The sequence below is a fragment of the Takifugu rubripes genome, chromosome 13, assembly GCF_901000725.2.
Source record: "Takifugu rubripes chromosome 13, fTakRub1.2, whole genome shotgun sequence".
NCBI classification, from domain to species: domain Eukaryota; kingdom Metazoa; phylum Chordata; class Actinopteri; order Tetraodontiformes; family Tetraodontidae; genus Takifugu; species Takifugu rubripes.
The window spans coordinates 10418470-10430771 of record NC_042297.1 but is presented as its reverse complement, the minus strand read 5'-3'; the positions used below and the strand labels follow the sequence as shown (position 1 = coordinate 10430771).

The 12302-nt window shown below is 43.3% G+C and overlaps 2 protein-coding genes across 4 annotated transcripts; both read right to left on the bottom strand.

The window, feature by feature from the left end:
- Nucleotides 1-913: 913 nt before the first annotated feature.
- On the bottom strand, nucleotides 914-3947 carry bcl2l10 (BCL2 like 10). Of its 3 annotated transcripts, none has more exons than XM_003969562.3 (3): nucleotides 3821-3947; nucleotides 2577-3041; nucleotides 914-1816 (listed from the first exon to the last, which is right to left on the bottom strand). In XM_003969562.3, exons 2-3 carry the CDS (start codon nucleotides 3036-3038, stop codon nucleotides 1694-1696), a joined length of 585 nt encoding a protein of 194 aa, XP_003969611.1. In that variant the 5' UTR covers nucleotides 3039-3041; nucleotides 3821-3947; the 3' UTR covers nucleotides 914-1693. The 3 variants fall into 3 exon arrangements, with proteins under 3 accessions (XP_003969611.1, XP_011608017.1, XP_011608018.1); XM_011609715.2 differs by having other exon boundaries at nucleotides 3802-3901; XM_011609716.2 differs by lacking the exon at nucleotides 3821-3947 and adding an exon at nucleotides 3527-3728.
- Nucleotides 3948-5082: 1135 nt separating this feature from the next.
- gnb5b (guanine nucleotide binding protein (G protein), beta 5b) lies at nucleotides 5083-11751 on the bottom strand. The gene is made up of 13 exons (XM_011609717.2): nucleotides 11682-11751; nucleotides 11031-11180; nucleotides 10215-10326; nucleotides 9437-9573; nucleotides 9205-9246; nucleotides 8735-8811; nucleotides 8449-8581; nucleotides 7184-7327; nucleotides 7002-7093; nucleotides 6853-6901; nucleotides 6629-6725; nucleotides 6177-6343; nucleotides 5083-6002 (listed from the first exon to the last, which is right to left on the bottom strand). The coding sequence occupies exons 2-13, from the start codon at nucleotides 11154-11156 to the stop codon at nucleotides 5991-5993; spliced, it is 1188 nt and encodes a 395-aa protein (XP_011608019.2). The 5' UTR covers nucleotides 11157-11180; nucleotides 11682-11751; the 3' UTR covers nucleotides 5083-5990.
- Between the last annotated feature and the right edge of the window lie 551 nt (nucleotides 11752-12302).

The window sequence follows — 12302 nt, the reverse complement described above, 5'->3', positions numbered from 1 at the left end:
CTGCTCTTCAGGATAAAGTAGTGAATTACTCACCACTCAACAACAAAGAAAGAAAGGAATATGTTTTGTGTTAATATTTAAGGAATGTTAAATATGTCAGATACCATTTTATGACCAATGAATGCAGAAAACCATGAAATTCCAAAAGGTTTTACACACAGATGTTTTGAATTTGTCTGTCCGAGGTCACAGACTTTGCAGCTGTGTGATATAAGCTGCTCCTGATAATCCCTCTGGACGGTCGATGGATATCCAGTCGCTTACTCTCAACATCCCACAGCTCTGATGGCAAGAGCGGAGACTAAAGGCCATGTAGAGATTAATGCCTTTGTGGGAATCAAAAAAAAGACGAGTGCAAAACATTCAGATTTGTCCTTTAAAGAGATCAATACCAACATATGGACGGGCAAAAGCCTGTTGTGGTGCAGAGCTGCTGGCAATCTTTTCAAAAACAATCCCACATTAATCATCTTGTTTTCAATAAATCAGTCTGCTGCTCAGTCAAGGAGGATTTTTCAGACTAAACTGGGGTGGAGGGTTCAACGGGTCACCAACAAAGCTGATGTGACTTTTTAAAGCAATAATCATCCATTTATCATTTTCACCATTCAGAATTTTGTGTTAAACTAAATTTAGGGGTTCTTGCAGGTTAACTAATAAACTTCAGGTTTGGTGAAACTTTCTAGCGACTAAAGACAGACCGGCGCAATCGGGTGTTTAAGAAAAAAAAATAAAATCCAGAATTTAATCTGCAGCTGTGCCGGTGTTTAGCTTTCTCTGTTTTGTGTACGTTCTGTATAATAATGTGAAGAGGAACGTGTAGACAGACGGCAGAACATTTCTTATTTATAACCATGTCTGGGTGTGCGGAGGCACCGTCACATCCTGAGACAGCCAGAAAGCCAGAGGAAGCCAGAGTCCATGATTACTTTTATTAGAAAAAAAAAGTGACAAATAAATTAAACAAAACAATGTAAAAAATATAAAATTCAAGAGATCTGCGGGAGATAAATGCCATAGCAACAGTTTGTTCTAATAGGGATGTTTGAAATCAGATTGGTCCCTGGTAGGTTCCACCTTTCGTAGCACCGTGTTTGGTCAGGACAGATCTGGAAACCTCGGGAAATCACACATTCACGGAAATGCAGGATGGATTTCAACGATTCACTGGATTAGCGGTTAGAGGAAGAAAAAAAAAGGGGGCCACTGTTTCATTTTATATAAATATAATATATTAATTTATACATTGTACACTAGAATGGCTCTAAACCACATACACAAATCAGGTAAACACGTGAATAAAAAGGCAGCTGACAATTTTAAAAACATAAAACCAGAAGTGGAAAAAACTTAAATCTTTTAGCTGCACGGCTGAAAAACAAACTGAATGAAGAGGGTTTCCGCGCAGAAAACTGCACCTTCTCATTAAACGATATGAAACCCACGCCACCGACTCTCGAATTTCTGAAGGCATTGAATTGTGTTTTACAATCTTTGAGGAGCGGGTGACAGAATGTGGCTTGTTGGGTCCGAGCGTGTGCAAACATTCAACTGATGACGTCCGATCACAACCCTGAATTCACTACAGATTCTGCCCGTTTTTGCAGCATCGATGTTGGAATTTTAACATCTACGTTAGTGTGCTGAATGAAAGGACAGCGTGGCCGGGGACGATCACCGGCGGGGGGGCTCGCTAGCGCACCAGGAGGAACGTGAGCCCGGCGAGACCGACCCCGGCAGCGGCGAACAGTGCGGTCTTCATGGACGAGTCGTGATTCACCTCCCTGGCAGCGAGGGAGTACTTACAGAACCCCTCCTGTGAGAGAATTGGGGGGGGGGGGGGGGACACAGAAGGAATAGTTAATATCCATCAGCTAAAGTGAAAGCAAAACAGCAACGGTTTTAGTTCCGCAGGTTGAACTGAACCTAAGCTAGACCTGCTGTCGCTCACCCCAGCTGCATTTCTCCCTCGTGTTTTTTAAAACCGAGGACAGACGAGTGCACCTGCTGCTTGTTTTCCTAGTCAAACCACACCGACTTATAATAAGGCCATCGGCGAAGCTCTGACTGGTAATACGCCGCCCATCTGCTGAGTTACGTGTCTGGGCGAACCAGCAGCCAGAGAAAGGAGCCTTTTCTTTTTGAAATGAAGGCCAAGTTATTCTTTGGGCTTATTGTTGACACCATGACTCCATTGTGACCAAACCTTTCCTGTATTTCCAGTTTGAATTTTACTGTTGATTATACAAATGCTGCAGCTGCAGTTTGGGCCCGTCAGATCTGAGCTCTGCTCTACAATTCAGATAATCGGAGCAGCCACATGAGAAGGAGGACAACTCCTCCCATCTGCAGGCAAGATGAAACCACCAAGATCTGAATGCAAACACGAGCAGGAAGTAAACAGTCCAATCCAACTAGGTGGATTCCAACAAGTACTACTTTCAAGCCTGCAGTTTTATTTTATAGTTCTGCTTTTCACTTATCTTATCTGTAATTGGTGCGCTGACGCAACCAGTTCCACACAACCATCTTTGTGCTTTCATCAGGTTAGAGGCAGACATGTTGTTACAACTCACCCATCCGCCATTCTCCAGCAGCCAGTCTTTCTTCTCCTCTCCTAGATAGTCTGCTATGGTCTCCGCGAGTCCCCTGCAGTTTTCGGGCACCTGTCCCAGTTGCTGCTCTTGTCCAGGGTCCAGCCCCGGCTTTGTGCTCTTCTGCTCCTGCATCAGTCTGGCCAGCACCCCAGTAAAGGTGAAAAGGGATACAACCCTTCCCCAGTTCAAGTGTCCATCTCCCACCAGCTCCTCCATCACTTTCCTGAGGCTGGAGCAGAGGTCCGGCCCGCACTGTCTCAGGAAGGTCTGAGCTAGGGAGTTGAACCGAGCCTGGTGCTGCTTCTCCATGTCCTGACCCAGGTGCCTCATGGCAGTGGCCGACTCGCTGGGAGGTGGAGGGGCTGGACACTGGCTTGTGCTGCACAGGGACAGGTAGTCCTCTGCAAGAGCCAGGGTCTCTTTCCACAGCCCGCACGACATTTTCTACACGCAGAGGGGAAAAAAAAAAAGTTGAGGACTCTGAGTGCCTGTCATTTGTTCCTCATTCAAACCACACTTTTAAGTATAAATCTGCCCTCGATTTACCAAAATAGTTTTGAACTAGTGCGAACCCAACCGTTTAAAGGCCCATTTCCACGTCCAACAGGGGATTTACCGTTGCCCGTTCTTGCGCAAAAACTACATTACCCACAAGCCCCACAAAGCTCATGCAGCATCAATTTAAACCCCGTCCAATTTTCAGCATTATTCTAGAAATCTGAAACAGCTGCGACTATTTTCTGTACGCGCACCGTCTGAGCTGATATTTTCAGATGATTAAAAACCGGTGTTAATTTTCTGACGCTGAATTCTTTGGTCAATGTTAGCAGTGGCGCAACGAACAGCAAATGCGCAGTTTAAAGCGAGTCGAATGATGCGAGCTAACGATGATAATACCCACAAAAAACCGACAGAAAAGACAGCAGTACTTGGTGTTATCCCTGTTCTCCTTAAACCAGAGGTCGACCAGCTAAAATCCGGCTACCGGCGGCCGTGTCCTCCGCTACAAGAAGCGTTGATCTGTCATCATGGAGGACACAAAGGAGCTCATTCTGAGCGACAACCGAGCTGCGTCAGCGGCAGGCTCATTTACGACACCCCGCTCTGTTTAGCGCCACTAAAACCACCTCAAATACAACAAGTATGATTTTCTGAAATACAACAAGTTAAGAAAGAACGCGTGTGAATCCGCGTTTGGACGTACAGAGGAGACAAAAGCTTACCCTCCCAGCGGTGTGACTGCTCTATGCAAGTACGGACAGCGGAAGGAGACAAGGCAGGCGACGCGCGGCGCTTCCCTTCAGCCGGCGCACCATTTATGCCGTGACTCCGCCCCCAACGCGCTGCATCCGCCCGAGAATCCCCCGAAAATTAACCTTACGAACGAAAGTCGAAGCCCCCGCGAAAGGCAAACCGGTCGAAAGTTCCGAGAAATGAAACTATTCTGTGCTATTCAAGCTTTAAATTAAACAAAGTAAAGCGTCTCTAGTGACTGTACAAATCAAATAATCTTCCTGTCTTTGGATGTTGATTCTATATGAGCTTTAGTGCTGAACTCATATTGAAAGAGAAATAGAAAAGCTCATTGGACAAATTACAAATAACCAGGTGTAGAAAACCAGTGCAGAGGGATGGGAAAGGTTAAAGGTGAGCTGCCCTCAGAATAGTGATAGATGTTTGCTCCAAACAGAACAGTAAGTTCATACCCTGTGGGCTTACTGTAAAATACTTCAAAAATAATAAGTGTTTGGTAATAAAAACTCATCTAGGTCAATATATTGCACCTTGGAAATGCCTCACTTTCATACATTTCGAACAAGATTTTTGGGTGTTGGTTTTGTTGGTTTGTATTGTTATAAATGTTCCGATTTGTAAAACTTTTTTAAAATGTTTTATTTTTAGCAGCCAGATGATTATTTTAAGGTTATTTCATTTCCAGTCAAACACCCACCACTGAATGAGCATATGAGGAACTGAAAACACCAGCGATTGTATTCAAATGAAATGCAGATCAAAGCATAATATTAGTTTCTGTGCATCTTTTTTAGGGTAATTCCTGCTCATACGTCATCATCTTTACTGGTTTTACATTTTCCCTACACTCTTTTATTTCCCTCTACTTTCCCACGTTTTAAGCCTCTTCATTTGAGTTCATTTTTCGGCCCCCAACACAGACTCTTGACATTCTGAACTTGTTTGAATTTGTCAGTTTGCCTGATGTAATGTGATGATGTGGACGGCTGATCTTTGACCAACGATGAGAAAAGATGTGGAATAGTGAGCAGCTGGTCATTGAATCAATAACAATTGGAGGTGGCGGTATTTTCCCACAGTTTTACTGAACACGTTGGCAATTTGGTGAGTCACCTATTAGAAATAACACTTTCAAAACAACATGCAGGTTTAAATGCTGACCTGATGGATTTTTCATCCAGCAGTGGAACCTTTTGGTTGGTTGTTTTTACGATCAAATGCGCAGTTTTACAACAAGAGTACTTTATTGATCCCTTTAGGGGGTGTCCATCAGGGAAAAACTGTTGACATTGGTCCTTTTGCCCACATTGTTCACAGTTATTTGATCTTAGAGGTTATTTCTTAAAGACAAATTGAACCCCACTGAAGGACTTGACTTCAAGCAAGATTCTCATTTTTTAAGTGCTGCCCCCTGTCGCAAGGAGACCACCAAAACTCTACCAGTTTGTTCCTGAACACAATTATCTCAACAAACAAACATTGCTAACTTAAATCCTGCCATCTGTTACTCTGTTTTCCCTTAATGGTGCAATAAAATAAATATAAATAATTGTTTAAATAAATAAACAAACAACAACAAAAGGACAAAGGTTAAATAAAGTTATCAGATTCTTTGTTAGATAGAGTTAAGGGTGTTCCAGAATGTACATAGGAGACTTGTGAGAAGAAATCACAGAACAAATTAGATTTCTAATGAATATACAACAATTCCTACAATTTAAAACTCCAAGTCTTTGCGAGCTGCACATTTTGCACCTTTTTATTCCACGTCAGTTTTCACTGTTGCTGCAGCACATTTGATGAAATCCTGACAAACATTTGGTTCATACATTCACACTCAAAAACTGTTTGATAATCTGTTTCCCCTCACAAAATGTAACTATAAGTTTATACTTTTAAATAGTTTAAGCTAAAAAAAATAAAATAAAATTGGGAAATTGTTTTATACCTGTAAATTTCCTGTGTTTCTGGTACAAATAAACTGTAACAATCACTTATTACTGTGATTATTGCTGATTTAAAGTCACTAGATAGAGAGAGAAAACTACAGTATACATAATCAAGCTATAAAAACATATGAATCCTATTAGCAGGAACCTGGAGTCACATGCTGCTGCTCTCTTCACTGCAGAAAAACCTTTAGGCCCAAATCTGCAAAGACAAGACCATAAATCATAAACTATTAACCAGTTAATTACATTTCCACAAAATGAACATGTGAAACTGATTTGACTAGGAGTTGTGTTTAGAACAGAACCCTGTTCTTAATATAACTCTTTAAATGACTCAACCCCATATCATCTGCGCAGGGAAACACCTGCTCACCCGTAAGGTGCTGTCCCAGGATGCCGAGCAGAGAGCCGTGCCGTCAGGTGACACTCTGACTCTGCTGATACGGTTCTCGTGGCCAAACAGAACAGACACCCGAGATCCCTTCAGGACATCCCACACGTTGATGGTGTAATCATTATACCCAGTGAAAAGCAGGCGTCCTGTGCAAAGAAGTGGGAAGTTCAGAAAAACAGGAAGTGGGACAGATGAGGGATCGTTTTTTTTGGTCACCAAAATATCAAAATTTTCCTTTGGTGCTTTCGGTAACTGATCATTCCAAAGAAATGACTTAATTCAAATCAGAGACAAGTTTAAAAAGGAGGTAAACCGAAAATACAAATTTTAATATTCCCACATCATCCTTCAAATCACAAGTTAACATATTTAATTCTCAGTGGTGGGTTATTAAGAATATTAGCCTTTAAACGGGCTTCGAAAATCCTCACCACTCAGAGAGAAATCCAGGGAGGAGGCACCAAATATGATGCTGTCCTTCTGGTAGACAGCAACCTCTCGGTCAGCTCGCAGATCATAAAAACGACACTGAAAGCCAGGAAAGACAAAGTGATCCAGACATGAAATGAGCAGTAGAGGTTCTGGTGCGACAGACATGTTGGAGAAATGACAGCGAACATCCTAAAATCCAGACTAAACCTATGATGAGACTCACTGTTGCGTCATCAGAAGCAGAGGCGAACGCATCACCGCTGGGGTGGAACCTGAACACACACACGGCCCAGTTAGCCCAGTTAGCCCTGCTGCACCAGTGAACTCCTCCTGAGGAGGCTTGAAGATTTAAACATTTCCTATCAGACTCACTTTACACAGTTTACATCAGACACGTGGTTCTCGAAAGACTGGATGTTCTGTCCAGAGCGCATGTCCCACACGTTGGCCTTTTTGTCACAGCCCTGTTGACGTGCGCAAAAACACACGTAAGCAAACGCAGTCCCAGAAAATGCTGCTGCTGTCATGTCTGAAATCAAAAACAAAACTCTCACCCCAGAGATGAAAATGTTTCCCGTCTCAGATGGGATGAAATCCAGGGACAAAACATCAGCTGTGTGACCGTGGAAACTCTGCAACAGCTGCCCACTCTCCACATCCCACAGGGCACATGTGCCGTCGCCACTGGAGGTCAGGATCTGACACACACACACACACACACAGCACGCACGCACGCACACACACACACACAGCAGTGACTGTTTTATGTATACATTTTTATAACCAACATAAACATTTCAACATATTGTGACTTTTTTCTTTAGTTTAAAATGAAAGTCACAAAATTTCGTGCTCTTTTTAATGTTCAACAATGCTAAAATATATATTTATATACGTATAAAACATGCCGGTTGTCTGTTATGTTAATATTCTTTAAAAAATAATCTTGTGGTTCTCTCCATGTGATTTCAACATGGAATTTCTCAATTTAAACCCTCAAGCAGGACATGAAAACGTCCAGAAATAGGGAGGAACTGACTCAGTTTCATTTGAACAGAAGGAAGGAAGCAGAAAATTCTATAACAAACGACCGGCACGTCAGCTCTCGCACACGGACGACTGGCTGCACGCCCAAAATGCCAAAATGGCGGTGATTTGTGAGCACTTAAAGACACATGCGGACATCAGAGCTCTGCAGGGCGACGGATTAGAGAGCTCCTGCTGGAGGCCACATCCTGCGTGCACTTTATCACAAGGGCCACAATTACTGATGCACGCACACACACACACATGGAGCAACCTCACACACATCTACATCTGTCAGCGTCTGCATCATAGGCAGCGACAGGGAGGGGTTCACCGGTTGATCTCACACATGTACACGCCTCTAATGAAAAACCCGAGGTCTGTTTTCAGTGTGCGTGCACGCATACGTGTGCGTTATGTGTTCCATGCTCTGCTCTCAGATCAGTTTGTTCCACTCTTCTCCAGATAAAAGCCACTCAGCATCTATTAATACACAGAGGACAGCAGACCTCTCCCCCCACCCCACCCCTCATCTGTTCCATCCCTCCCTCCCTGAAGGACCCCGCAGGGGCAACGTGCAGGAGTGGTGTGAACAAACTGTTTTGTGCCTCTTTAAAGCAGCCACATATTTCCTGCTGTTGATGGGAAAGATTTCCCCACGCAATGTTTATTTCGTTTCAAGATGTGCACGTCTGAACGCAATCATCCAATGATCAATATCTACACAGGAGTGATTTCTCGGGACCCCAGCACAGAGATAAAATGTGAATGAGGGATAACCTGAGGGCCCCACCTGCATATCGGTGTTAACGAAGCTGCATCCTGACACGTAGTTGGTGTGCATGGCCACAGATTTCTTCTTTGCAGCCAAGTTCTCATTTTTGTCCAATGACAACGGGATCACGCAGCACTTGTTATCCAATCCTCTGTGGATGGAGATAAAAAAGGGATCATTTACAGTTTAAAACAACTGGTTGCAAGAAGCAATGCAACCAAGCAACTATGTTGATCCTTTAAAAACAGGTTGTACAATTCGTTGTTGTAGATTATTTATTATTGATTGCGAATGTCTCACTTACCCACACGCCACAGCACAGCCTGACGGAGCATAAGCACACGCCAACACCCACGTGCACGGCAGGGACACAGCGTGCTCCTGTCACATGCACACAACAGAGGCAATCTGTTAACATTCAAAACGATAAAAGTATAAAGGAAGAGCGCAGTGACGCGCTGCCATGGCTGCAGTGATGGGGATGTGTCGAGCATTAAAGGGGATTATTTCAGGGTGAGCGTCTGCTGCGTGCACGGACCCTGCCTGCCATTTACGTGGCGCTCGGCCATCACGGGGGGACAGATGGGTGGATAATCTTTGAACGCACATTTCATAAATGGTTTCTCTCCTACTTGCTTAATATAGTTACTAAAACAGATGTGAAGATCAACATCAGTAGAGATAAATAAGTCGTTTTTGTTTCTTCTATTAAAGACAGTGGTATTTTTCCTTAACACATGTTCATTTTTGCAATTCTACTTGTACATGTCTCACCTTGTTGAGAGTGAACGCATCCCAGAGGATCACCTTCCCATCCTGGATAAAAAAAAGACGATTCAGTATCAGTTTAAATGCAATAACAGGAACACGTGACGCCTGGTTATGGTTCTGTAGCCAAGAATCTGAATCTGTGTGAGGTCTGTTGTGTTAAACAGCATAGAAATCAAACTTCATTTGATTTTTGTGTTGGAATATTGTGTGTGTGTGTGTGTGTGTGTGTGTGTACCTGAGAGGAGCTGACCAGACGGCGTTTGTCTTTGCACCAGTCCATGCACAGCACTTTGTTCCCGTGACCTTTCAGCACACGTTTGGTCTTCAATGACAGTGCCCCTAAAGTATCGACCTTCTCAGCAACCTGATGCACTGAAACACAAACACACACACACACACACACACACACACACACACACACACACACACACACACACACACACACACACACAGACACACACACCTTTAAGTAAAATTGCATCTGTACTAGATACATCAGATCTATTAGTATGTCTATTACTATATATGACTATTAAACAGCTTAATTACATAAAACTTTGTTGGGTTATTGTCGAAGGCTCATTGTGGCTGATCAAACACACTAATAACGTAAAGTCACAACAACAGCAACTAATGAGTTCACACCTGAGGAACTCCACAAAATGAGATGTAGAGAACTCTTAACATGCTTGCATGGATTGAACGGGATATTTTTATAATGACCAAACGACTACAATAGTATAAATAAATAGTACTTTAACCATTTTGTTATATTTATGACTACAATAGCATATTTTCTAGAAGAGCGCCTCTTCGTGGCGAGGTCAAGTAACTGCAGACTCTTCACTGGAGTGACTCTTATTTAATTCTTGGTTACGTGTTGATTTTTATAATCAACACGTAACCAAGAATTAATAATCTGCAACAGATGAGGTTACCGTAACTCAAAAATATATTTTCATAACTTTAACTCTAAGCTGACGGATAAACGTTGCTTTTTAAAATCCACTTACACTCCACATCGTTGAGTTTGCCCCGCTCCTCCTCCAGCTTCTTTTTCAGGGTGTCACTCTCCCGCTTCAGGCTGGCCAGAGTTTCTCCCCTCTGGAGCTCCCGACAGGCCATCTGGACCCGGAGAGGACGGCGGCAGCACCGCGGAGCACCGCGACACAGCGGCGGAGCACCGGAGGAGCGGCGGCGGGGGGACAGAGGGGGGAGGAGGGGGGAGGCGAGTTACTGGAGAGCTTTCACTGATGATGAGGAGCTCTGGCTCTTCCTCCCACTCTTAACCCAGCCTACAACTTGCATCTTTATGCTGCTTTGATGATACATTTCTCTGTTTTCTTCGCACTCAAAAGTCTTGTCAACGCTCCAAACGAGTCAGTCCAGATTATAACAACATAGATAAAACAATTTCAACAGCAAATACTTTAGATTCACTATTTTTTCCCATTAATATTTGCCTGTTTCGTTAATATTTGATCACTGGCATCATTATTAATTTAGCATTCATCATTTATTCTAGTGAGACTTTATTTATTTTTTTAATTTCAAACATCGGTGTCGGTAAATCGAACCATCACTCTGAGATGGCGACACTCATCTAGTGTCTCTCTTATCATCATAAAGATAAACAGTCCTCCTCACAAGAGTGAAACAGAAGAGCTTTAATCATGCGGGAGGTGTTGAAAGTGGAAAAAAATTCTGTTCATTTATATGTTCCAGTAATTAGAACAGAAGCCAGTTAGACGTATGTCCTAAAGTGATTCCTAGGGGTTTACACTGAGCTGTTTTTTTTATTTTTCAGTGAGTTCTGGTTGATCACGTACCATTTCCACGCAGAACGAGCAGTAGTTGATGGGCTCGTTCTTGATGTAGATGTTCATCAGTGGACTCGGGTTCGCACAGCTGTCGCAGGGGCCAAAAGTGGCCGCCACAAACGTCTGGTCGCACATGGCTGCAGAGGAAGAGCGACGCGCCTGTCGACGACCCGGACGCGGAGATCAATGCATGCAGCGTGAGTGTAGCTGGTGGTTTTATTGGCGTTTGTCTCTCTCTAGCTCTGTGTCTGGAGATAAGTAGCTGCTAATCTACTCCAGCCTGATCCATGCGAGCTCCAGAGGAGTGCAGCAGCTATTTTAAGTGCTGCACAGGTCCAGTCAAACACATGAAACCCGGTTCAGTTAAATATTAAGTAACAGCTGAATATTAAAGTCTGAAACCATTATTTTTTTAGATATCTGTCGCAAGCATTATCTCACATCTTTGGCAGCCATGCAACAGTCAGAACTATGAGCTGTAACACAAATTTGGGCTAAACTTATCCAGGTGTCAAACAATGACATGAGTTATGACTTTTGTTGTTTCTGCTGGGTTATAGCGCTCACACAGGAATGTCTCCATTGTCAGCTGATGATACCATCAATGAACATCAGTAAACAGCCAGCAGCAATGTCAAAGACATTAAAAAAATATCTTACCTGGCAGAAATGTTTTTGCTCTTCTGTGGGCAGCAGGTGTTTGACCTGAGGAACTGACTTTAGTGTGGGAGAGGACTGAGGGGGAGAAGGAGGAGAAGGTGGTAATCTTCTTAGTGTTTAAGCTGCGACTCCGCTCAGCTTTTACTGCTGCAGACCTGAGTTTGGAGGCTAAAACTGTGAGGAAAGTCCCACCGATTCAGCTCTGAATGAATCCAATAGGTGTAAACTGGAGTAAATGTGTGTAACACCTCTGCCAGAAATGTGATTAAAGGACAAATACTCCTTAAACTACATTATTTCTCAGCATTGCGATTAAGTACATATTGCTTTTCTTTGAACGACTTAATGTTTTCTAATTCTTCTAACGTGTTTCTAATGTAAAGCAGTTAGTTCCTTTGTGATGAAATACCCTATAAATGAAGTTGTCTTTCCTTTCCTACTGTAGTAACCTAGTTTAGACCAACTGCGGTTGAAAGGAAACTCTGGCCTGGATTCTGTGGATGCAGAGCACTGACCCACGGGACAGTTTACCTGAGCAGTGGGGAGGCTTCCATCACCTGATCCGTACGCCTTAGCTTAGCCACAGGAGCACATGTCAGTTGTTCAGAACGACGCTGAGTC

Coding starts and splice junctions, on each gene's coding strand:
- bcl2l10 (XM_003969562.3), bottom strand. CDS start 3,038: ATGTCGTGCGGGCTGTGGAAAGAGACCCTGGCTCTTGCAGAGGACTAC. Junction 1,817..2,576: donor TGCTGGAGAATGGCGGATGG/GTGAGTTGTAAC, acceptor ATTCTCTCACAG/GAGGGGTTCTGTAAGTACTC.
- gnb5b (XM_011609717.2), bottom strand. CDS start 11,156: ATGTGCGACCAGACGTTTGTGGCGGCCACTTTTGGCCCCTGCGACAGC. Junction 9,247..9,436: donor GTCTGGTCAGCTCCTCTCAG/GTACACACACAC, acceptor TTTTTTATCCAG/GATGGGAAGGTGATCCTCTG. Junction 6,726..6,852: donor CTGCTTCTGATGACGCAACA/GTGAGTCTCATC, acceptor CCTGGCTTTCAG/TGTCGTTTTTATGATCTGCG.